This window comes from Chroicocephalus ridibundus, chromosome 4 (genome assembly GCF_963924245.1).
Source record: "Chroicocephalus ridibundus chromosome 4, bChrRid1.1, whole genome shotgun sequence".
NCBI classification, from domain to species: domain Eukaryota; kingdom Metazoa; phylum Chordata; class Aves; order Charadriiformes; family Laridae; genus Chroicocephalus; species Chroicocephalus ridibundus.
This window is the reverse complement of record NC_086287.1, coordinates 56,033,482-56,059,954: the sequence shown is the minus strand read 5'-3', so window position 1 is coordinate 56,059,954 and position 26,473 is coordinate 56,033,482. Positions and strand designations below refer to the sequence as shown.

General features: G+C 38.5%; 1 protein-coding gene across 9 annotated transcripts in view; it reads right to left on the bottom strand.

Annotated features, from left to right (window-relative positions):
- TUNAR (TCL1 upstream neural differentiation-associated RNA) overlaps positions 1-26,473 on the bottom strand; it is a 171,444-nt gene that overhangs the window by 36,148 nt on the left and 108,823 nt on the right. For 6 of the 9 annotated variants that reach the window (XM_063332745.1, XM_063332751.1, XM_063332750.1 and 3 more), the window contains 2 exons: positions 9,640-9,948; positions 212-506 (listed from right to left, as the gene is read on the bottom strand). The exons of 1 other annotated variant lie outside the window; for it this stretch is intronic. In XM_063332745.1, coding sequence (XP_063188815.1) covers positions 212-250 — 39 coding nt within the window. In that variant the 5' untranslated portion in view covers positions 251-506; positions 9,640-9,948. The remainder of the gene's footprint in view (positions 1-211; positions 507-9,639; positions 9,949-26,473) is intronic. 2 more of the 9 variants (XM_063332747.1, XM_063332748.1) reach the window with 2 other exon arrangements.

Sequence of the window (26,473 nt, the reverse complement as noted above, 5' to 3'; positions counted from 1 at the left end):
CGCTGTCACAAAGCGAGGGAGAAAGGCAGAAATGATCTTACAAAGCTGCTGCAGTAATCAAGACACTTGCCCCTGGAAAAAACCATACAAACATACACTCTTTTGTTAGCTTTCTGCATTTTTTCAATTTTCATTTGATCATTGCTATTATTTTTACCTCTCACCATAACAGAAATATGGTTATTATTAAAAGGAAGGAAAAAGGCCTTACCATGCAGTGCATCAGGAGGAGATGAGAAGCACAGAGCATGCTGCAGAGATTAAGCTCAGCATGGCATTCTGATATCCTTTGGAATTGAAGAAAATTGTCCAACCCATTCTTCCTAACAAAGCGGACAAGTTTTCTCTAGGCTTGAATTTTTCACCAGAAGTCAGATCCTTACAGTGCATTATATTTTCTTCTTCAGGAGATATATTTCCTCCAGTTAAGTTTCAGCTCCGCAATGCCATTTCCAATCAGCTCTGAGAAGTTCTTCATTCCCAGATTCGTGGTGTCATCAGAGGGACTCCAAAGAAAATCAAAGAAAGAAAGAAAGGAAGAAAAAAAAGAAAATAGTACCTTACCGAAGCCCTAAAATTACTATGCAGAAAAGGAGAAGAAAAAAAATAAAACAACCCCTCATTTATTCTATTATCTACGTGTTTCACAACAATCAGTACTACCTCTTTGGTCTCATATATGCAGTGCTGATTACCTGTAATAAAGGAAGAGGCAAAAACTTTTCCAGTTCACACATGATGCATTTTCATTACTGCTGCTCAACTGTGCACTACCAAACAAGCCTTCTCATCCTGAGGAATCTTTAAAACCATCTGACAAAAAACATCAGCTGTACCTTCCCCCTCCTAAAGAACATGAATATTAGAATTTCTAGAAAATTGTCGGAGAAAGCTTGACAAATAACCCAAAACCACAAATTAGATCTAAAAGCAAAACCCCTAAAGCAGGAGTGTTCTTGAGCAAGGAGATGCCTTGCCTGGGGACACACGCACTAAGTCATCATAGGGAAGGAGAAAGGGATAAAGAATGGGTGGCTAAGGGGGGCTTGGAGAGGATGGGGTGGGACCTACTGGGTGTCAGAAGGGAGTGGGATCCTGAGTCACCCTCAGCCTCCTGCCTTCTCACTGACAGCAGCCTGGGTTTCCCCTGCACTTTCTGCAAAGCATATTAATTGATTCTGGTTGCTGAGCAACTAACTCTGGGGAGCCACATCGACGGCTCCGGCACAGCTTCAGCAACAGCAGTAGGGAGAGGGTACAGTCTCCTCTGTCTCCCTCCTCCTCCCGGGGCTTGCTCACCCTCCCCAGGATGCCCTCAGCCACCCCCAGGAAGCTTTGCCCAGGAAAAAGCTGCCAGGAAAAAGTTAATGCAGCAGGGGGAGGAGATGAGTCGCTCCCCCGACCCTGTGTGGCACCAGCAGGACTCGGGCGAGCTGCCCTGCTTCACGCTGACAGCACGGCTGTAGCCCCAAAGAGCATCCTCCACCCCAGGCCAGTGGGGCTGGCAGCCACGGCAGACCCACCCAGGCAGGGCGGGAGGTAGACAAACCAGGGTGGTGCAGTTCCCTTCCGAAAAGCAAAGCTGAGTTAACCTTCCGGTTCTCCAGGCACACTGCAAAGATGTCGTTAAAATGACAAAACAACTCTCACGGTTATGCCAACTCACGGGTTAAAAAGTGAGTTTCCAGTTGAAGCTGTGGTCACTTAAGCCCTGTCCCTGCATTAACAGCATAAATGTATTACTTATTTCTGACCTCTTTATCATGTTGCACTTCAGATAGAGTAGATGCTTCTCTGGCTGAAAGGGCACACAGTATCCCAAAGCCACCATCCAGAGGAATTGCCTGGATATCTTTGCCGGAGACTGCAAAATGGAGCGCTCTACATAAACTTGTCACTGCTTTAACCAATGTTGTGTTTACGTTCCTCATAGGAGAGAAACAGCAATGAGGCCATTTAGTTTTGGCCCTTAAAAGAAATGGGATAACTGGAGATGGCTCCAAGAGGCTCCTCTTAGAGCACCTCGACTGATGACCCCATAGGAGCGACATAGAGGATTCCTGCAAGGTTGATGCCACATGGATGGACCCTGAATACTGCCTGACCACTGCAATTTGTGGCAGGGCTTTCCGCTGACTTCTGTGACTGTAGAGCCTGAAAAAAGATCTCCAAAGCAACCCAGTGTCCGAAACAAGATGTTTCTCTTGTTCTCTCATTTTGGATAAATCCTTAGTCAGATCATGGCATTTGTTCAGCACTGAGTAAGCTGTCTTTCCATTGCACAGGTAAGATGTAAGATTTCTCTCCCCGTGACCTGGCAATAAGTGCAATATCAGATCTTGGCCAAACTGCTCACGCGTGATTACCGTCAAAGACCTGAGCTAGATCAGCTCTTTATTTCTGTTACAGTGATAGGACAAGTTAAAGGGCAAGGCCCTGAGAACTGCCTTAGCTTGCAGTCACATAAATAAACAGAATTATCCAATTCTTCCCTTGAAAAACTCTAACCTATAGCTTGTGTGTGCTATCTAAATGGCAAACACAGGGTCTTTGTGAAAAAGTGACAGGTTATCTTAAGCAAAAGTAACTTTTCTGGCAGTAGTTTAGCCCCACCATACTCAGTTTAGCCTCATTTTCTTAGCAAAGCCAGATGCTTCATGTATACTCAAAGCTCAGGAAGGACCATTAGATCAGGTTAGCAGAGCTGCAGTATGAAACAGCAAGACTTTAGTTCATCCAATACGTCTCTTGATATGAGCATATACTAGGTATTCCTAATCCCTCAAGTACAACACACAAAGAAATATGGGAACTTCAGTATTGATTTAGTAATGAAAGTCATTTAGCCTCCTGCAACAACAGAATACAGCAGGATATTTCCAAGCAAGAGATCCTGTACTTCACCTGATCCGTGAAAATGTGTCTCCTGAAGTCTTCTAACATACTAAACATAGCTTAAACACATTAAAACATATTAAAACCACACATAATAAACATAGACTGTTCTTGGTCATACCAATTTATGTAATTAATTTGGTATCAGTGATTCTCCCTTTATCTCTTCTTCTAACTCTTCGGACATTTCTTTTGACTATCTTTCACAGTACCTAATCTTCGCTCCTGGACGGGAATAAATCCAACAAAGTTTCCTCTAGCAGTAGTTGATGCAAATAGTGTATTTTGTTGTGTTGTGTATATGACATTGCTTCTTTTAGCCCACAAGTTTACTTGCTTGCAACAAAGTGCTGAAGAATGACAAAAAACAGGGTTGAAAGGGAGCTAATCCATCTCTGTCCCACAGCAGATCAATCACACACATGCCAGTCCTGGGAAATGGCTTTCTAACCAGTGCTTACTGGTCTCCTTTCTGGACTCCCCATGCTTATAAAAGGCAATTTATTCCAGTGCCTCACTACTATAACTACAAAAAGGGTATTTCTAAGCTCCATTGCTGCAAAATTAAACACACTATTCATAACAATCAAGGAATAGATCTCCTCCATTCCTCCTTGCGAATACCTTTTATGTATATAAAATTAATTGTGTTTCTTCTCAGTCTTTTCCCTTTCTAGATTAAAAACTTATCTGAGCCTTTACTCTTCTGTCAATTTTTTAGAGAATGGTTTAATCACACGCTGACCTTTGAGTCATACGAGTACAGAAAACTGAGTGTGAAATTACATGTGTACAGGATGCACAGTAATGCGTGATAAAGTAAAAGGTACTAAAGAGAGTGTCTCACTTAGGAAGTGAGCCATGTAACATAGGAACTGGAAAACAAGGGGGCACTGCTTCATCTAGCCATGATAATAATGTTAAATAGTGCTTCAATATTCTTTTTTTTCTTTTCTGAATGAAATAGGGTGACAGAAAGGGGGAGATTCGATACAGCTAGGTTGTGTGTCTCTGTCAATAAGTCCTTCCAACCTGTGGAAGAAGATGTTTCAATTTAAGGGCATAAGGAAAAAAAGACTATTTTTTCCTTTGAAATTGTATAACAATTTATGAAATACTAAATAGAAGAGGGAAGCTAGCACAAGAACTCAAGTAGATAGTAGATATAGAAATAGAGAAAAGATTGAGGGGGGGCGGAGTAAGTGCTTGGGAGTGATGAAAGGCTGGAAAACATATGAACATTTAGACTAAAGGAACAAAGGGAGGTGGAGAGATTTCCCAAATTCTCACAAAGAAATTAAGTCTACGTGAACGTATTTCACCACACACATAGTAAAGGAAGATTTGTTTCAACATGATAAGTTGTAGATGTTTTATCTTTTCCACTTTTACTGCTTTACATGCATGCCCGTGCCCGTTTTTATCCTCAATAGTACAAGCTTTAAAAAGTGTGACAACAAATTATTAATATTTTAATGTGCCTTGTTTTGCACTTTATTTTTACAAAGAGGAATACCAGACAGTGTTGAAGCTCTCTGTATTGGAGCAAATATCACAAAAAATGCTAGGGAAGGGCAGTTGAAGGGCAAAGCAATAAAACAAAACAACCACAGAAAGGAAGCAAGTCAACAACTGGTGATTTCAGAATGAAGGCAAACTGTTTGGCGTGTAAGAAGGAGCCATTACATTATTAAAAGAAATCGTAGGAGAGGTAGGTTTGGAGATATCGACATTTGTGCAATTTTTATTTTTTTTTTTTTTTAGAAAATGTAAAGCTGCTTAGATAAAATTCAGTCTCTTACAGAAAGCAAGTGCAGTGTCTCTCACCTACACAAGGCTTGAATTTAATCTCATATAAATGCTTTTTATTATGCATTGAAAAGGCTGACTAATACACATGCTCTGTTTCTATTCCATTTTCTATTTATCTTCTCTCTTCCCACCTTTCTACCTTCCTTTCAATAGTAACATTATCCTCCTTGAGAAAACAAGTGCCTTGTGAGACTAAGAACCAGAGCAAGCTAGTACCTAGTCAGCCCTCATCCCCCGGGGGAATGGTACAACTGGTGTGCGACCAAAACCACGTAGGTTACTGCAGCTGAATCAGACCGGCTGCATCCCTCCATGTTCAAGCCCCGTAGCCAGACAGGGCCCATGCTGCAAGACCTTGGGCATCAAAATAATGAGGAGATGCAACAAGCCTTGGCAACCGCTTGGGCAGAAGCCCATTCCAGATCTTAGACTGGCTCCTCTACGTTGCTGAGACCTGATAACTAGAGAAAGTCCCCAGGAAGACATGGAGGGTGGACGGGCTCCTTACCGTGCTGGGCAATTGCTGTCTCCTACCTAGACTGAAGCAGAGCAGAGGCCCCTGGGGACTTGGAAGATGTGGGCATCGGCTGTCAGGCTTTAAGAAGTTGAAGCACAAAAATCTCCCAGAAATCTCCCTGCAAGTGTCAGGAGCAGGGAAGACAAGGGAGCTGGAAGTAGAGGTGTGCCAGCATTGTTCCTTGGGTGCTCAGACCACCTCAGCAGCCACTGTCACCAGGAGATGCCTGCCCACAGGGCCACCCATACGGGCTCTGAGCTGAGTGACAGGGGAAACCTCCTCTCCACTCCACCCAGCTGCCTGGCCACTAGAAGCAAATGAAATAGCCCATTTACCAAAACATTGACCTTCATCTCAATCGTGGTTTAATACTTGACAGAGACCATCACTTTATTCCTTGCAAGTTGCACCTTTTCTGGTAGCTGCCATTTGAGAACTTAATTAGATTTTTAAAAACAGTATTGTATGTAAAGGATACAGTAATTTTAACATGAATACAAAGATGTGCACAGATCATGGAAATTATTTAAAGTATGAAATAAAAGATATAATTCAATTATGAACCAAATTTTAATTAAAACCCTATGAAAATAATTTGCAAAGGAGTTTTCTGGATATGTGTCTCATTTTGACCTTTCAATATCCTGTGTCTCAATTACTATTCAGTCAATTGCAGCACAAACAACTGAATTGATTTCTTGCCTTTTTTAGTTTAAATGCCATAACACAGGCATGAGAGTCTGAGCTTCAGTGAGTGCATTTCCAGATCATCATCATCAATTAATTGGAAAATCTAACCGTAAGAAATAGACCATTCAAAAAAAAAATCCCAAATCATGACAGAGGCGGCACACATAGTTCCAACTATCTGCAGTACACTTAGCATCCTAAAAACTACTTCTAACATACTTAAATTATAATATTACTGTAATAACTATTTTCAATATTCTATATGGTAACTGGTCTCATTCTTTTCTAATTTCCATCAGTGCAAATCAGACTAGGATATGATAGCCGTCAAAAACTTGAAATAGTAAGAAAATAGTATGACCAATGGTAAGTAAAGCCAGTAAAATGCAGAACATTTTAGATGTGTTGTTCTCTTTCTTTTTAAATAAATGCTGCTTTACTACAACTTAACCACTAATTGACTAAGGAACGATAAAAGGTTACGGCTTGTGGTTACTAATTGTTGGGCTTGCTCATATTTTCACAAGTTAGTCTGAAATAAATTCTAATGATTCGAATTTCATTTACAGAAAAGTAAACCTCCTACATTCAGTGATTTCAATGAAATAGACCTTAGTTTCCGTCAGTACAGCTAGTAACAATAGATACACAACAATAACTGTTCATTGCAAAGTTAACTTCAGTTTAAATTCACTACGTACCGATAACGTAGCACTGCTTCCCTTACATCACCCTAACACTAAAAATAGCATTTCAATATAGCTGTATCAAAAAGGTATGCCCGAAAATATGACTGCCTACCTAGTAGCACAGCCAGATTCACTGCAGAAAATACATACGCTAAGTATCTTTTTTCTTTGGAAAAGAAAACCTGGTTTGAAATTAACTTCTTAGCACACAAATGGAACATAAAGGAATAATCTCAACTTATTTTAAAAACGGATGTCTTGACATAAAATGCCATTTTGTATAAGCAAGATGCAGTGGCAGTTGCTTTTTTTTGGGGGGTCATCAATACTGAACAGAAGCTACATGCCAAAACAAATGGTCTGATCCTACTCCTCTGACCTAGGTAGCAAAACACTCCCTGATTTCTGGGGGAAAAGGGCTGGGCTGTGTTTTTAGGAGATTAGCACAGTCTCAGGCAAGAACCGCCTAGCCTGTTGCACCAAATGGAGACAGACTTGCACCCCTAATGCCGCTTAAATAAACTAGTTCTGTGTGTACATTAAAGCACCCGGAAGACAGGTCCTATTTTCTGAGAGGCGGTGATGTGTTTGCAGTGTCTTTCTTCAGACTGGAATCTCATTAGAAAAACAGTAATCTTGCTGTACAGCCATGTAGTAAGATAGGACATGCAACACATGAATTCATTGAATCCCAAGGGTGATCATCTGCCTGAAATCCTTTTCTAGATAACCATGTTCACACACGGTAAAAAAAAAAAAAAGCTCTCAAGCAGCAACAGTTATTACTGCTGAATAAATATCCACATGATTTCTCAACAGGCAATATACCCACCGGGCAAAAAAATAATAGTATGCTAATGAAAGATTAGACAGGCACTGGCTAAATTAGTCCTACTATGGTTTTGTTAAGCTCTTGGGTGTGTATTACATGACATTACTATTTAATACCATAGAACAAAAATTTCATTCTCTCTCCTCTCTTATTTCTCTTTCTTCTCTCCCCCCCCGCCTTTAATAGAAGAAGTGGAAATTTCCTTTCCTGGGTTAACTTATTAAGTACAATAACCTGCATATTCATATGATTCACACCTAGAGCTCTTAATAACTATGCTACACAGGACACTGCTAGAACGAATACTGCACAGTGGCCAAAGTAGTCCTAAACATTATCAAATACTCCAAAACGCAGAGTATGAGTATTGGCATGATACTGCACAGGACTTGAGTAAATGCACTTTGAGGAATTTGACAGATGCCAGATTTAAGTAACTGCTGGCATTTCTATCCCGAATACCATCATTCTCCAGGATCCCAGTATTTTGACTGGTAAAGCCTTTCAAAACATGCCTTTTTATTCTTTGCTTCACAAGAGACTCATTGGTCTGTTTGGTTTGTGTTTCTGTTTGCCACTAGCAGAGGCGTCCTTGTAAGCAGCTTTCTGGTGAAAGTCACTGGGAACAGCTCAGCAAGTCCCCGAAGTTTGACAGAGAATGTCCCTTAGCTGGGGGGAAACCAAACTCCACCAGCATAATCTGTCAGGCTCTTTTAAATCCTTCCTAAGTAATTATTCACTCCATTGATTAATATTTTGAAAAGTTTACAGATGAATAACGCACAAGTATTCAGAAGGATTCCTCAGAACCAAAAGATAAAAGCAAAATATACAAATATAGATCCACGAGGTATTCTGAGATACCTCTTTTTAAAAAAACAAACATACCAAAACCAGCCAAAACATACTAACTTTTTACAATATATGTATTTCTTAAATATTCCATTTGTTTTTAAGCTTTTCCTTAGTGCTGGGCTCTGTTTAATTAATTAGTCACAGTGTTTGCACATCTTGGAATGCTTTGTTTTAATGTCTCACTCCCTTTTGTGGATTGATCTGCTGTGAGATTTTAATAAGAGCCACTTCTCATGTTTTTATGCAGAATTATTGTACAGAGGAGAAAGTGATAACAACTCAGCCTTCTGTTAATTACACATCTAATTATTCTTAGAAGTTTATTTGTAATTATATCTGCCAGCAGGCTTTGTTTCAATTTTCATAGCCAGATTGGAAATATAGCTTAAATTAATTGCTTTCTGTAAACAACCATATTTTAAACCAAAAAATAAGTATGAATATTTATATTTTGGCTCAAAATACTCTTTTCTGTGATAGTCATTCTTGTAAACAAAAATCTTAGGAAGCATGTAAAATCTTTGCCCTTCAATAATAATAATACTTACAGCTAGCAAATGTTCTCAGAGGACAACAAAAAATCTTCATTAAGACAATAACTATTCATGGTCAAAGGGTCTTTTTTTTTTTTTTTTCCTAAATGGTAATCAGGGCTTTTATGTTAAAAGTCTTCAAATTGTAAGCCTCACCTCTAGAGGCACAGCAGTGCCATTACTCAAAGAGAATAAATGTTCTTTCAAGGGTGAAAGGGAAAGAAATATCTATTTTTGATGCTGTTAGATTCCCACTTGTGAAGTAGGAAACCCCTTGTTTACCACAGTACTTCTACAGTGATGCAGAACTCCTCTGAAACGTAAGCTGCCCAAAGATCTCAGTTCAGGAAATCATGTTTTCAGGAAAAAAAACTGTTCAACAAAAATTATCCTTAGAAAGCACAATCCTAAACATATTAATTGCACTTATCATATGGAATAACATTGTTTTAACCAGAGTAATCAATCTAAAAGTAATTACAGGATGACAGAAAGAGATTTAGACACAGATCTTTCACTACGCACAGATCGTCCTCCAATAGTATATAAATGTATACAATAGTTGCATATGTTAGGGATTAATTTGGAATGAGAGTCAAGTCTTGGCTATGGAAAGCAACAATATTTCTCAGAAACATTTCAGCTTATAGGCAGTGGATTTGTAACCTGACAGACAACATCCAATACTGCATGTTTAAAATTTAAGAAATACAATTTGGCTTCCTATGGAACACATTCCCTTCTGACACCAGTCTCCTGCCAGCCCCTGCTCCCTTAACTGAAATGAACACTGGAAGAGAAGCCCGTGAGACTTACCTGTTTGCCTTACAGGAGACAAAGAAGTTTAAAGCATCGAAGTTCTCACGACAATCACCCACTAGCATTTAGCTTACGTGGAAATAATTACATTCTTCGACCTTTTAGCTTTCTCCGTAAGTGAAAGCTGGTGATGGATGCCAGCAGCCTTGTTAAAATATCACTGTAATCCGTCCAAGCTCTGGAGATCGCTTAGAAAACCAAGTCATAAACATGCAGTGTCTATAGCTTCACGAGCAGCTCAGCGTTTTCCAAGCATGTACACGTCTTCCTTTTCCAATACTGCACTTCACAGAGCACTCTACCTATCTTCATTTGGGTAGAAAGAACATAGCTGTTGAAAGTAAATTCTACAGAAACAAAAGTGTTTTACATGTTTAAGCTTTCTCACATCAAATAGTTATGATTTTAGCAAAGGAGACAGCCTTTAGGTTTCTTCGGTTGTTGCCCTTTCCTCTTAAAAATAATAAAAAAAAAGCTTCAAATAGTGAAGGAAGAAGCAAAGAAGAGGAAATAGCAGTTCAAGAAGCAGCAGGCAAGGATGGGTGTCTTGCGATTGCTTTGAGTTAATACTCCTCAGGGGGAGATGAAAAAAAGCACAAATACAGCAAAATCTGTCTTACAGAGTAAAAATCTGTTGTATAAGCCAGTCGCTGGCAAAGTAAAACAGCATGTGCATTTACTCCGTTAATTTCTAGCATGCCAGAGTGCAAAGGAAATTAGAAGCTTTCTGTTGATTAGAGGCAAACAGGTAGGAATAGGGAAAGAAAATTCAGTATATGTATCTACTGTAATTCTTTCTGCTCCCCTGAGAAACGTTATCAGATAGCTCCAAAAATCTATCGGAGATGTGTATGTGAAAGCAGCATTTATCAGTACCACAGAACGTTTTATCATTACCAATATTGTCTGGAGCATATGTGGAGAATGAACATTTAATAATGCAGCATCCCCGAGATACAAATAAACACATTTGTGACTGCTCTTTCTATAGCCTAAACACACCAGGTCTTAGGGCTCTCTGGAATAAATGACTACGAAGGCTGTTACAAGAGTCGTAAGTGCTGAACACTTTGGAATAACTGACCCAATTACTGGCACCAAGCAATGGGAACTTCAGCCTAAAAACCCTGATTCAAATCCCACTGAAGCCCAGGAAAACAGATTTTGAGAGGCTGTGGGGGACAACCTCTGCCAGCTGGCTCCTGTGTCCCTGGGCATCGCTAGACCGCAAAGTCACCGAGAACGTCTTGGAAGGAGCTGGTTCAAAACCTGCTCTGACCCGAAGCTCTCCTGGACGTAACAGTGCGATGCTGGGTCTGAATTTCCTCGAATAACGTCTGCAGCACAAACACATGCCTGTTCCCTTCAGGGCCAAAAAGAAAACATTCTATTTATTTGTATGATGAGTCCAGTCACAGACCAAAATGCCACTGAGACAAATGCTATTCAAGCATAAAACAAAGAAAATCCCCAGCCGCATGAATTTACAGTCCAGCTGTCACCTTTCATACATTCCACACACACTGCCCACCTGCAGTGCCACCAAATCTTGCAGAACAGAGAGTTCTTGAATTTAAACCCTTCTAATTCTTGGGTTGTTTTTTTCCCCAAAGCAGAGATTGATCTTACCCCTTCTAATCCGTGAAAACATCACATTTTGAAAAAATTAAAATTAACGCCTATTTCCATTATCCCCGAGGACAGAGAGGCTGAAGCCAATGTGCATCTGTGTGATACAAGGAAAATATGAAAAATAAGGGGAAAAAAAAATATGTCATGTTTCACATTTGAGGTCTGAGGAACTCCACACACCAGATACAGCAAATCCCACATCCTTGGCACAGAAGAAATCACTCATAGCTCAGGGCTTTGCCTGAAAAAGCTGTAGCATGAAGTTTAGTTTGCATATTCTTTTCTTTGCCATATTCACGTTTCTGTATTTTGCTGCAATCCAAGCATCCTAAGCTTATATGTGCATGGAAAACTGCCTGCCCTTTGATAATGCCTTGGGTACTGATCTTGTAGGGGAAGTATTTGCTCATATGTCCCATACGCTGGCAATTCCCTCTCTATATCTGATGCCCAGGTGGAAGGCAAATATTCTTCCTGGATGCTCAGCAACCCCACTGCCTCTGGAAAAACTGCAGACAGGAAGGTAGGAACACAATTTTTTGAGCATTGCAGAGAAAATCCCAGCCTACCACTCAGTTCAGCAACTTTCAGCGACATTTTGAGTCACATCGACTCCACTCAGACCTTTCTGGGTCCCTAAGAAATTGTCCCTCTTCCTTGTCAACTCTGAAATTTAGCTGGGTGTTTGCTCCTTTCGGGAGACTTCCCACTAGAACAGGGCTGCTCTCCAGCCAAGCCTTTGACAGAACATCACATACAATAAAACACAGTAAAACAGTTGCACCAACTATTACAGAACAATCAGCACTTTCACCCCAAAATAAACCGCCACCGATACAGCACGCAGCGCTTTCTGCACACTAACGTGTATTGCTCACTACGGTAGATTGATACCACAGATGAAGGGTTACCCCCAGCTTTGTCACTGCAACAGAGTCTCTGGTGTTATGGCACAAATCTCCCATCCTGTATTCAACTCACATTTTACTTTTAAATGCACTTAACACGCATGCCGTCTTTTTAGCACGCCCAGGCATTTTGGGTTCTCAGCCTGAGAAACCTCTGAAGAGGTCTGATGTTGAATGGACTTTGGAAAGGCTGGACCATTTTAAGATTGCACAGTAGGAGAAAAAATTAGAGAGACAGAAGATAACAGCAGCTTCTTTCAGAAACAGAGGCCAGTTACCATGAAATTTGTCACTATCTTGTTAAGTATCAAGAACTCAATGTTTTGACACTACAAAGTACACCTGCCTCTAGAAATTATTTTGAATGTCTGAATTACCCCTCTTCCATCAGGTCCAATAATCCTTGTGTGAAAATGTTTGCCTCATATTTTGTACAAAATACTTCCAGCGCTCAAAGATACATTTTAGGAATAGAGGTCAGTGTGTGTATGTCCCAAAGCGAGGATATTAATAACACTAGAGGATCTATAGTTTTCCATGAGACATGGCATTTCAGCTACTGACTGCAAAAAATTGAATTTGCTCCAAAGGTTGTTTTTGCATAGGAAGGTGACACTACCCTTGCAGAGGACTTATGGGTATCCCCCTCACATCCCAGGAGAGTCCGAGTGTCCCAGAAAGGACTCTGAGTGTCTCCAGCTCCTTTTGAAAGTCAGCAGGAACTGAGTGAGGGTATACAGCCCCTCAAGGAGCCAGCATCCTAGCAAGCATGACATAATGCTGTATTGTGTCATTTGGTTTTTCCCACATACTATTCTAGCAAGAAAAAAACCCTTTGACAGACTGCGATCAATTCATTTTAGATAATACATGCATCTCCCTGAGCACAAAAGACCTCCAAATAGACTTTTTCCTTTTATCCTGCTCAGACAATCCTTGCCACAGTAATTCTCTCTATGCATTTTGGCAAGTTGTTTTCACTAAATAATATATCCTGCACAATTTCCTTGGTGAAACGTAATCAAATGGCAAAATGGTCCCAAGACCTAAAAGAAAATGCTAAAAAAACATAACAACTACTAAAAGTTAGCACTGTCCAGGGTGCAGAGTCTTGTAAGAAGAAACAATAAACAAGGAACACCGACATAAACAGGGGTGGAAAATGCTGTCTTTAACAATTATGTTACTTTTATTTCCAACCAGAAACATAAATCCTGATGCACTCTGTGCATATCCATATTCATATCCAGAATAAATTTATTTGTACTTAAAGAATGAGTCCCTATACGTAAGAATGAGGAAGTTGAGTCAGCACGCTTAAGGTTCGGTTTTGGCTTAAGTTCAGCCATATTTTAAAATGACAGTTTGTGATCATTTCTAGTAGTAGCAACAGCAGCAAGAAATTAAACAGCTGTGTTTGGTTTTGATTAAGCTCAAGTGCTTGCTAAAACATTTCTTTTATGTCAGATACAAAATTAGTTCTAACACTGCAGAGCTGGACAGGTTGCCATTGGGCTATCTTGAGATATTCCCCTAGAGATCAAAGTACATTATGTTCCCTGCAAAAGAGTAGAGCATACACGTAAACACATCTAGATCACACCAATGCATGTGTCAACATGAATCTCAACTGACAAACAGCTTTTTATTTATTGTCCTATGCTCAGTGTTCAAGTGCTCAAATACCTAAGCCAAGCCTGAGAAAAAGGCAGCATTTTTTCATGGTCCACAAAGAGACAGAAGCTCCTTCATCAAAGGAAAATTACTCTGGTCTTTCACCTGCTTTAAGACAATGTTGCAACACAATTGTGGCAGACATCATGCATGTGATGAATGGGAGGATAACTAGAATAAGCTGTCAGGATACGTCGATATAATGCCAGAAACTTTCATGAACTATAGAGGGTCCAAGAGTGCATCACACTCTGAAGTAAGCTAGGACCATCAGCTCTCAAAAAAACTCCTAAGTCCTCAATTACCCCTCAGCCCCCTAAAGTTAAAAGATAAATTAAAAAATGGAGGTGGAACAGAAAGAAGAAAGATAATTGATGGCCAACTCAGAGATGAAAGTAGTGGTGAAAAGGCTTAGGACAAAGAAGTAGTAGAAATGTTAGGGGAAAAAAGGCTGAAGGAAGAGGTTTAGAGAGAACAGAGATAGAGGCTGAGGAGGGCCATGTGTGATAGCGCTGAAACACATACAAAAGGACAAAGGTGTGAAGCAAACAGCCTGGTATCCTGTCAGAAACTACCTGAATTGGATAAAAAGGAAGAAGATTCCCCAAACTGCAATTTGATCATCTCATAGAATTAACTACCTGGATCAAATTCCCTTCTGATTTACTCTCCAGAAACCAATCACTGGCAATAATTGAAAAAAGAAGGTGAACATTATCTGAATTTGGTTGTTCGTCTTTTTAAACAGTTCTAGGCAATCTTTCAGGACAAAGATTTTACTGAAGTTTATCTGAAAGCATTTCTTTCAGTTCTTTAGCGTTTGCTACATGACCTACAGGTGTTTGGAATCTGGATACTTAGAGGCAAAGAACTTTCTCACTGAGAACCCGGGTGGGTTCTTGCAAACTGAGAGGGAGCAATTTCAGAAAATACTGCCCCATCCTTTCAATACCATTCCTAAATTAAAAGTCACCACCGACAAGCTGCCAAAGGAGCAGTTTAAGCTATGCAGTTTTGCATTGCATTGATATGGATTAGGTATGCTCTTATGGATGGCTACTGTATCTCAGCTGACCAGAATGGCAATTTCCAGCTCATAGCTGGTAAGCAAAAGCTGCGAGTAGCAGCTTTTTAACTTCTTTTGACCCACAAGAACATACCAATTTATATTTTTCCTTGCTTCAGTTTTAATATCATACATTGTTTTACACCAAGCGCTGCATGTTCAAGGCCTATGAGTGTCAGTGCTGCCCAACTAGAATCCCAAAGGGATCACAACCCTGGCTGTAAAGGCAACCACGTACAGGACAAAAAGAGTGTTCTAAAAACCATAGGCTTATAGGATAAATGAGGTTGGAAGGAACCTCAGAAGGTCATCTAGTCAACCTTTGACTTCGACCCAGTTTTGCCTGTTTGCCAGAAGCACCAGCTTTCTCTTAAGCATAGCTGTAGGAACAGGCTGTTACTAGCGTGCTAACTTTGTTGTTCTTTCTTTTCAATTTTTCTCTAATTTCATACCTTCAAGAAAAGACAGTGCTTAAATATTATGAATGTATTATAATCATTCTCACTATATGCTAGTCTGGAAGCTTGATAAACCACAGATAAAAACTCCACAGATAAATAAACTGCAGATATTTTGTATCAGTTGCTGGTTTGTTACATGCATTGCATGGGAAAGATGTTTGGATTTGTGGAAAAAAGATCGCATATGAAAGATTCAGCCTAATCATTCATTCAGGACAACATTTGCATTACAGAGAGCCTGTGACCACAGTCCTTTCTTGAGCATTTTGAACCGTAAACGCAGTAACATTTTTTTAAACTCCATTTGAACAAAAAAGAAAGTATGTTTGGATCTCACGTGACTCATTAACTCAACAGAATCATCATATATCAATCAAGCTACATATAAAAAGGAATATAACAATGACTGTGTAGACCTGTTTCTAATTAACATGGCTTAACCAGCCACAATGAGCAGTCTCACTGTGTAAGCACGCTCCTGTGACCGTCATATAAAAAATAATCTGGAAAGGTTAAAAGGATTTCATTCCAAAAACCTTGTCATTTTTTCATCATCACAGCTCAATTTTATTTTAGCTTGCAGCTTTTGAAGGGAGCAGTTGAGAGCAGTATTTGAAGACTGAGTAGCTAGTATCATCATCATTACCCATATGCAAACCAGACATAATATTTATTTCCTACAAAAAAGACATTGTGATGGTTTCATTATAATTAGTAAAATGCTTTGCAACCCACAGATGGAAAACACTGTCTGAAGTCAAACTATTCTTATCCATAAGAAAGCTTTTGCTTTTCAGTCCACTTCTAGACTGCCATTCACATGTTTTGCTCTTTCTTACTCCTGCAGAATCTTCTGCTGTTTGGTCTTCAGTTTGTACTTTTATCCTTATTCTCGAAAGCAGATTACACTGGGTTCTGGCATAATGCTTTGCATACTTCCCCTACTGACTATTAAAGAGCCTCACCACTTTATGACATCATTAGAAAGCAAAATTACAATTTCATAAATGTTAGTATCATTCGCATTACAAACTAGCTTTTTGCAATCTTAGCTCTCTATTCCTTAACTAACAATCCCCACTGAAGATTAACACTCTGACTTTAGTCTACCAGATCTCTTGTATAGTTATTCTGGTTTTTTTAAGAATATCTCTTCTGTTTATCCAAGAATAGCAAAATACAGAAACTTATGACAGGCAAGGAATAAATAAATAGTATTTTTACCCACGCCTGTACTGTACCCTGCACTTTGTCAAGAAAAACTATCCTGAATCTTCTGGCCTGAGGCATTAAAGCAAAGGTAACAATAACTTGTGCTCATGAAAGATCCCGTGGCTTTTCCCATAAGCTTCAGGTGACAACTGCAGAACTTTGGAGAAAATCCAGCTCAGGAAATTGCCTTCTAACTACATCAAATAATTTCTACAGATCCAACTAAGTAATGTATTTTTTCTCCACTCTTCGTCTTAAGCTCCTGTTGCTGGCAGCCTTCAGTAACATGAATATTTTAACCAAGAGTTGTTTTGAATTCTAAACACTCCTAAATAGTTAAATTTCACGAAGTATTTTATCAACTGGGTTCAAAAGAGCCATAAAAGCTCAAGCTTTTCTATTTGCCATCTTACGTTAAAGAAATAACTTCTTGTGCTAACACGGTATTTTTCTAAACTCTGTATCTAAATTCACAAGTGATAATTTCTTATTCCTTTTCATTTATTTTTCTCCTACAGTTTATGAAAAATAATATATTCTTTAAGCTATCTTGTTCAAGTGTGATTATGAATTCTTAGCATGAGGAAAGAAAAGACCTGTTCCTTTGGTTTTAACGCAGCAGATCTAACGGAAAGTATGTTTTTAGTTGATTACCATAAACCTGAATTATTTAGAGAAGGAAAATGGGCAAGGGTCGATACTTTCAGCTGCTTGAAAATGAAAGTAGACCCCCTGAATTGGCTTGTAATCCCATTACAAGCCTGAAATTTGCGGGAAACAGTAGGACCAAGGTTCTGTGAATATAATGGCTGAAAGTTTTGGAAAAACTTAATTCAGCAAAGCCACCAGAGAGCACCATCCGTGTCTGCTGTCCCGCAGCAGTTTCATGGTTGAACGTTGTCTTCCTCTCTCCATCAGCAGCCCCTGGGCAGTGACGCCTTCTGATGGGGGCCCTTGCTTTGACCAGCTCCGTTCCAGTAGCTTGAACAGGGTAAGGCTTATTGTCAACAAAGCGGGGTTTGGCCATCTTTCTTGGAGCACAAGGAGTGTCGCACTAAATCACTTTTAAAAGATTTGTTTTGCAGACACATGCCTAGACCTGTTGGAAATCTCAAACAGTTCCATAAATGTTGAAGGACTGTGTACTAGAAGATATATGTTTTAAAGCTACACCCTTTTAAAAAACATCCTGTTTCCACATTTCGTTTGTGAGTTTTCCTATGTCTTATAATACTTAATACCAGATGAAAAAGATCTTTACATCCTGTGAAGAAAATATTATCTCCTGTGAAGACAAAGTCATTAAGGTTCTTTTGGTCTGCATAGGCCTATTTCCTTCAGCTGCATACATTTTTCTCCACAGTTAGTTTTAGATAATAGTATTACTCTCTGCAAAGTATTTCAAATGATATATCCAGTACTTATTCGATCAAACAGCTGCCATAAAATAGTCTTAAAATGGAGGATTAAGATCCCAAAAGTCAGTCAGTGACAGTATTATAATTGCATATACAATCTTTATACAGCCATGGGCATACACAGTTTTGAATACCATTTTCATATACTGTTTCGTCAATACAGCATCTCCTTATGATCTTAAACGTACATGTGAAACTCCACATGAAATAAAGACCAGGTAATATTTTCACAGATAAACTACAGGAAAGAGAAAAAATTTTGTCCACGTATTTTGAAATTCCAGGTATTTAACAAATTACAGCTTCTAATATGTGCAGGTGATTTGGGGGTTTTCGGAGGGAGAACTGGAGGGGTGATTTTTTTGTTTAAATGGGATAATGATTATATTTTAGAGGAGTGATAATCTATGAGGAAAGTCCCATTTACTACGAAGGATTAGCCCCTAATTGCAATCCTAATTTGATACACAGTAAATTGCACACTAAACAGTCCGCTTCTCTGAGGTTATCAGGAACTAGGTGATAATTCATGTTCTTTTGTTAATCTTCAATACTCAAGTTTGGGTTTGTTGGGTTTTTTTCTTTGCAACTTTAATGCTCTTCTAACACTTTGTTTTGTTTTTTAATGTAATATATTATACACATGCTCATGAAGATGAAGAGAACCAACGGGCAATATTTTCCCAAAAATATATTTTGTTTCACAGACTGTGGAATAATTTAACAAGTATGCATACATACCAAGAACAATTACCTAGTTCTGCAATGTATTTCATCTATTACATTGTATTTCTCTTTCTAAACACCTAATGTACAAACTTCTCCCAACCAAATCTCATAAAATACAATAGCATTGCCTGGGTGATCATTATGAAGAGTTATATTTCTGATTTAAACTGTTCCAAGCTGAATAAAATAAGGTGAATTCTGTTCTCATATACACTTTAATGTAAAGTTTCCGTAATAAATTATTATTTAGTGGAATTTCACAAAGCTTTTGTAATGAAATCCAGAAAAAGAAGAGAGCCTTCAGTCATATCGAATTTACAGAAAGGTTTTCTCTAATGTGCCCATTTCTTAGAATGCTGTTCATCTCAGTCTTTACACTTTCAGTTATGTATATATCACAAACTACAGTGGTATTCATAACTAAACCCAAGAAAATATATTTTTTTCCCCCTTTTGTTACCCATTTTTTCAGCTTGTTCCTTCAGCAAGTTATTTAAAACTTCAACTTTTTCTCCTCAGAACTTATTTATTCTTCTCTCTCTACAGTGAAGTTATAGGGCTAATTTATATGCAGCAAACACATAAAAATTCCACAAGAATCTGCATACATATTTCTCTATCCTTTTATATAATATCTCGTTGTTATAGTACTTGATTTCTCTACAGTTTTAACAAAACATATCTTCCATACTTCTTAATAAATCATGAGAGAATAACTATTAGATAAAAAGCAAGAGAAGGTGTGAAAAATTAAACAGGCTGATATGGCTTTCCTAAGCAAAAAAAATAAAAAAACTCTTCAAAAAAAGAATCCTTCCAATACAACAGTCTTAGAGCCCATATTATGTGTAGTCCAACTCAACACACAACACAGATGCTTTGCTCATCAAAAACTTGAAAGCTGCATGGTTTTCCACCAGCAGGGCATGTTATAAAGCATAAGGCAACACAAAAATTTCATTTTAGCAGTTTTGTGGGCCTATGCTGCAGAAAGTTATAACCAATATATCATATTTTCTCCTTAAGTCTGATGTTTCCCATGCCCTCAAAATTTATTATATCTGGGCTTTTGCAATATAAAAAAGAAAAAAAAGGGAGAAAAGATAATAATAGCTTAACTTAAGGAAATAAAAACCCCTCTAAATTATTGTTAAGTAAACCAGGTACACCAAAAGCACATTTAGGATATTTTGCTGTCTCACCTAGGAATTAACTTTAAGTTTTCCAGTTTCAGTGTTAAAATCTAGGGATGAAATTCAGTTCTATTTCCCTCTAGTGACCACTTTCATTGAAATAGGAATTCATTCAGATTTATTGTGAAGCGGCAGAAAAGGAGATGACCCCTTAAGGCAGCCTCTCATTCTTCTTGTAGCCAATTATGTAATTCCTGAATTTGATTTCCAGTGCACATGAGGCACAAGATGTGCTTTAAGTAAAAAGAACAGGGACAGAGATTAAACACAGAGGAGGGCTATATTCAAGTGTTCTACAATGAAATTTCCAAAGCTGTTTTTAGTTTTGGTATCTGCTGCTCTGTGAACTTCTTTTTTCAGATCACCATTTGCAAATGCAAGTGAGACATCATTTTCAGCCTGTTAGGATGGGTTTTAAACAACCTGAACCAATTACTTCCACAGAAAAAGGCAAACACTTATTTGAACGGCACTTCTTTCTGTCTGAGGTGATGCTTTTGCAGGCATTGGAAATTTTGCTCCAGTTGTATGACCTTTGAGAATGTTCCCCTATTCTTTCATTCTTTGGTGTTGGGCATTTATACAGTAGAAGAATAAAAAAAAAAATTCTGTGCAAAGCATTGAGAGAATTTTAAGCCTGTCCCTTTTCCTTCCTATTATAGACCCAGATTTTATTTAAAACAAACAAACAAAAAACCAAAAAAAAAACCCGAAAGAAACAAACATACAAAAAACACAAACCCAAGCTTTTACAAGAAAACAAAGGTATTCTTCCCCTTTTAACAGCAAGATGGTACATCTTAGCAATCGCCGTATGGAATAAGAGAATACAAATTACTCTGTGTTCAGACCTACCATCATTACTAAAGGTAGTCTCTGTCTGGATTTGGTGGGCAATATCTTTGAGATCAGCTCATTGAATTTAAAGAAAGAATCTTCCTCTATGCCTCTCTGCACACTCCCATGATGTTGTGTTATTCATGCAATGTGCAAACCCACAAGCCCAGACACCAGCACTGAGTGTGAATACCTTTTTCAAAGCCATGGTAAGTGCTATTTCCTAGGTCATCCTTTCCTGATAAAACAAGAGACTTCCAGTCAACAGACCCCTCCCAGCCCTAACAATGTCTCCCTAGGCATCAGGACCTCTTTCCAAGAAAATATATTTGAAACAGAATAGAGGTAATACAGAACTAAACTTACAACTTAGTAGACCTTCCCTGATCACATTTGAGATCCAGAAGACACATTCAATTGATCTTTTTAGGTATGATACCTCCAATCACTGTGGCTGGATAATGTTAACTCAAACTAAAGTATCAGTAATTCAGTTATGCAAGTTTTTCTTGGTTTTGTTTGGTTTTGTACTAACCAGGAAACAGTAACTCCAGGTTGAACACAGAATTTTCTGTCCTTCCAACCCTCACTGCATTTGGTTTGCCTACAGCTTGAATATATCTTCAGCTACTAAAAACTAAAAAAGTGATGTGAACAAAAAAGTGATGTATCCACATGCATTTTTCTCTCTCTTGTCAGGTGCTCCAGTGAAAACAGAATTATAGGAAGTACTTAACAGAAGACCCTTTTGTAGTGGACTCATTATCTGCTGAAATGTCTATATTTCAGTGCAACTTCCTTTCCATTCAGATGATTTGTATTTCCTGTCACAGTCTAAGGAATTTCTATATTATTTCCATTTCATACATCCATCACATGAGATAGGTTTAAGGAAGTCAATAATATTATATTTTTTTTCTCCGTTCATCTTTAGAAAGAACATTTTGTTTTAATTTCTACACCGGTGATGAAAAAATTGACTGCAGTTGTGCAGAAGAACCTAGTTATTAAAATCTGAATTAATCATATTAAAGGGAAATCCTCATTGCCTTTTAATGTAGTATCCACAAGACCTGATAAGTGATTCTCTTTGTTCTGGGCTTTGTCTTTGCTCTCATAATCTTGCAGGTTTTTTTTTTTTCCTCTAAAATACTACTATTTATGGTCTATGAACTATCCTGGATGTAACATTTAAAGTAATAATTAACATGGGTCAGAAAAGATATCACAAATGTTTTGTGAGTTCTCACATTCAAATCAAAACTTAACTTCAGATTTTAAGAAAAGACTTGCATATTTTTTCCTCCTTTTCAAGGGGAAAATGTAGGTCATTCTCTGCTGGAGAAACTGTATTGAAGTCATCGGAGTTATACCAACAGATAATTTGACTCAAAAGGTATCAGCGTTTGAATGCTGCAGTACTGCCCAATTTAATTATTTAGCAGACATAAGTCTATATATCTTGTTCAGCTCTCAATGAAAAGTAAAACAAAGGATATGTTTCTCTATGTATCAAGGATATACTGATATTCTTCTAAATCCCAGGCGATGGAGGAATAAAGACCTGCTAAAACATTGAAGGTAAAAGGATGCTGTCATGTTTTGGGCCTGGTCACAAAGTCCTGGTTGATGAGGCATTTTATGAGTAACCAGCAAAAACATGAAGAGCACAGGACAGTTTTGTGGTGGAACTCTTTCATCATCCAGACAACCACTGGGAAAGGAAGGTAGCAGCAATATATTGGCAGCAAAGCCTTGAAATGTCCTGGTGACATTTTTGTTTCTATGAAAGATGAAGAAAGCAAGTAAAGGAAAAAGTCTTCCGGTTGTCTTTCTGGCCAGCCTGGAAGAACTGGTTGAGAACGTGAAGACGCAAAGTAACTTGTCTGAGAATGACCATGAAATAGATGACAGAACTAACCATCCTCAGACAGTTAGAAAGGAGAACACAAACATCATAAATCATGGAGCTTAAGACAGCAGAGTGCAGTAAACACTGAGAGGTGCAAGTACTAGATTTTTACATAATGTCAGTAAAAAGGGCAAAAGGAATTGGGGGGAGCAGGTAGATCTGTTAAAAACCAAAAAAAACCACAAACCACAAAAGAAAAAAAGGAACACTCATAGGCACAAAATATCCTGAACTAGAGTGTTAATGGTGTACAGATAAAATCAGAAAGGCAAAACATAAATATGGAGTATTTTCTCACGAGTTATGTTATAAGTAGAGAAGATTAAGAAAAACGTTGATCTATTCCTCAACAGGAATCTTGAGAAGGCCACAGTGTTAATGACATCTTTGCTTCTGTTTTCACTAAAAATGTTAACTGTGATCTTACTGCTAACAAAATTAGCAGCAGAGAGGGAGAGATGAGTTAATAAAACCAAAACAGTGGCAAACAGATCAGAAAATAGGTAAATGAGACGTTTCAAGATAAGATAGGCTCACTGAAAATTCTCTGTGGGTATTTCCCTTCAGCCAACTCTTTATCCCAGGGCTGATAAATGACTACCACAAAACTGGGAAAAGGCCACTCCTACATCTATTTTTTAAAAAAGGAAAAGAGAGGAGAGGCAGGAAAGAGGAGAAAAAAACACTCAGCCTTATTTCAGTTCTGGAAAAATCCTGGAACGAATGGTCATACAAATCATTCACAAACAGCTAAAAGACAGCAAAGACAAAGGCAGTCCGTGACTGCCAACACGGACCTTTCAATATCAAATCCTACTGAACGAACCCATTTCTTTTTATGGCAAACTGATCAGAATTGTTTAGATGTAACAGTGGAAAAATAAGTAAGAATAACCATAGTAACTCAAAATTAAATTTCACTGAGCTGAGTAGCCTTTCTCTAACAGAAGCCACTAGCAGGTGTCAGGGAAGAACATGAAAAAATATGGTAAGTATATATTTAACTTTCCTGGGGTAGGCTGTCCTGGTTTCAACAAACAGCTTAATGACTTTTGGAGTTGGAAGTTGTACCAACAACTATGTTGGGCTATTCCATTCAAAATGAAAGGATATTTTAAATAAAATTCTGCAGAATCTACTCTCATACTGTATTTTTATAAATAACTTGCAGGACATTATAGATAGAATATATTTATTAAATAGGAGAAGTTTCAAGCACTGAAAGTCCTAGGACTAAAACTCCAAATAATCTTGACAGATTAGAGAACTCTCCTGCAAAACCAGAATTGATATGGGCAGGAGCAGGGGGTGGGAAGTAAAGTTATACACTGAGATTACACTACATAAACAGAGGACAGGGAAATAGGGAATGACAGATCTGCATGGCTGTAAAAGGTCTGAGGATTAAAGCAGATCAGATCTGAGTGTGTGCCAATAACGTTGCCAAAGGGCTGTTGCAGCATCCACTGGAGTACATTTTCAGTTACAAGCACTGCTCTTCAAGAATAGTCCAGGCCATCTGGAAGAAATTAAAGAGAGCAGCAAGAACGACAGAATTCAAGAAAACATTGTTCAAGAAAGGTTGAAGGGGTCGTTTAATCTAAAGGAGAGAAATCTAAAAGGAGATTTAACAGTTTTCAGATGTACAAAGGGTAGCAGTCAGCAAGAGACAAAGCAATTCTCTGTGACCACTCGGGACAAAGCAAGAAGTTTCACACTTAAATGCCAACAAGAAAAATTTAAAGACACACACTAGAAAAACTTGTGAACAACTAGAATTGTCCACAAAAACAGCTCAATCTCCATCACTGAGGTTTATCAAGGAAAAAGTTAGGCAAACACCTATCAAAAAAGGCCTAGGCATAAATGACACAGCTTCAGGTAATGGGGGTGGCATCCCAAGTCTCTTCCTGCTTTATTTTTTGTAAACTTATAAGTTCATTTTCTCTATATTTTTGTATAAAGGCAAATAACTACTAGAACAAATCACCAATGGATGCAGGTGATTCTCAATTACTTCTTGCGTCTAGAAGATAGAATTCCATCCCATGAAATATACTGTCTTGCAACAGATGATTATTTGGCTTTATGCAGAAATTACTGACACTGACTTCATGGTTTTTCTTCTGAAGGTTAGACTACATGGCTCCAATGGTTTCTTCTGGCCTTAGCATTTGGGAAACTACAAATAGATTAACTCAAACGTTCCCTCAGTGTACCATCAAAGATACTAATGAATTTTTATTTCACAATGTTGTACCGCAACGCTATGCACAAGGATCTGAAAGGGCAAGAAGCAGTGGTCTCCAACTGAAATACAAGAAATTCCATTCAAACTTCAGAATAGAACTCTTTGACAGTGATCTAATACTGCAATGCATTTCCCAGAGACGTTATGGAGCCTCCATCCTTGGAGATATGCAAAACCCTGAGCAACCTGCTGTAGTTGACCCTGCTTTGAGCAGGGGTTTGGAGGGACTGCAGAGTCTCCAGAGGCCTCTTCTAACCTCGAGTGCCTGTGACTCTGTGAGATCCTCTAAATCCTAGATTGCAACTACATTAAATGCATCTATTACAGATCAATCAAGCAAAAACTCTGAAGCATTCAAGAATGAAAGCAAACGCAAAAAAAAGCTATGTGAAGAGCATTTTCTCTCCTGTTGTGGTCCACATGGATTATTTTTTTTCTGCTGCATCCTAACTATTTTCGTTCCAACTGAATGGTTTTTCTAATGAAAATTAGGCTGTTTTCTGCTGTCAAGAGTGTGGGAAATGGATTTGGTGAAAGCTAAATTACAGGCATTGTAAGATGCCACCCTACATGTATGTGATAAGCAGGGATGCAAAGAAGTCTAAGAAGGCTTGGTAAAAAGGGGAACATAATGAGATGCTCCACATGAATTGGAAGTTATAAAGACCAATTTTGCACAATATTTTAGAATAGATAATATGAAATTACAAATGCGAAAAATAGAAGTTCACAATGGAATATGCTTAAAAGTAAAATGGACAAAATACTGGGAAATGTTCAGTGTGCATAGAAAGATAGGGAATGGAGGGAAAACCAGATGGAATCAGCTTCTACAGCCCAATGAGAGACACTGTCAGGTTCTAGACCCTCACCACCAAAATCTGGAGTTTTGCCATATGCAAGTCACTTGTTGTGACTGATATAAACCCAACTATCCTGTGACTGAGGGTTCATCAGCAATCGTTCTTTTTAAAGGCTCTCAAAGAAGGCCTGTCTTTATCCCCAGGACAATGGAAACAGGGCAACCTAACTAACCCACTTCCCCCATCAAGCCTGTTTTTTTCAGAACAGGAATCACCTCCTTTGATTTATCTGATCCCTCAGAAGAAACCACAGACATACATAGCACAAACAAACTCTTCCTATGATGCTAGGAAGAGTTAGATGCTTCTGAATGGGTGTGAGAATCATCAGTAAATATAGCGAGCACTGTGCTAGTCACAGGTAATAGCAAGAAGATGGCATGCTGTCCCCTCGCTGAAACTGCACAGGAAATTCTTGTGCAAGTCAGAAACAGACTCAAACCATCTCTTGGATGTTGGCATTTATACCAACTATTTTGGAAATAGAAGACTCCTTAATTCATTTGAATGGCTGAAAAATGGAAATGGTGTTTGTAATTTATATTATAGATTAGAAGTTAAGTGCTTTCATGGAGGAAATAGAAGCTCTACATACAAGACCTTCTCCAGCTTGCTGGTTCAAACTCAAAATATCCATCTTCCACTAGCATGGCTTAACATTCTTGTCTAAAAGAA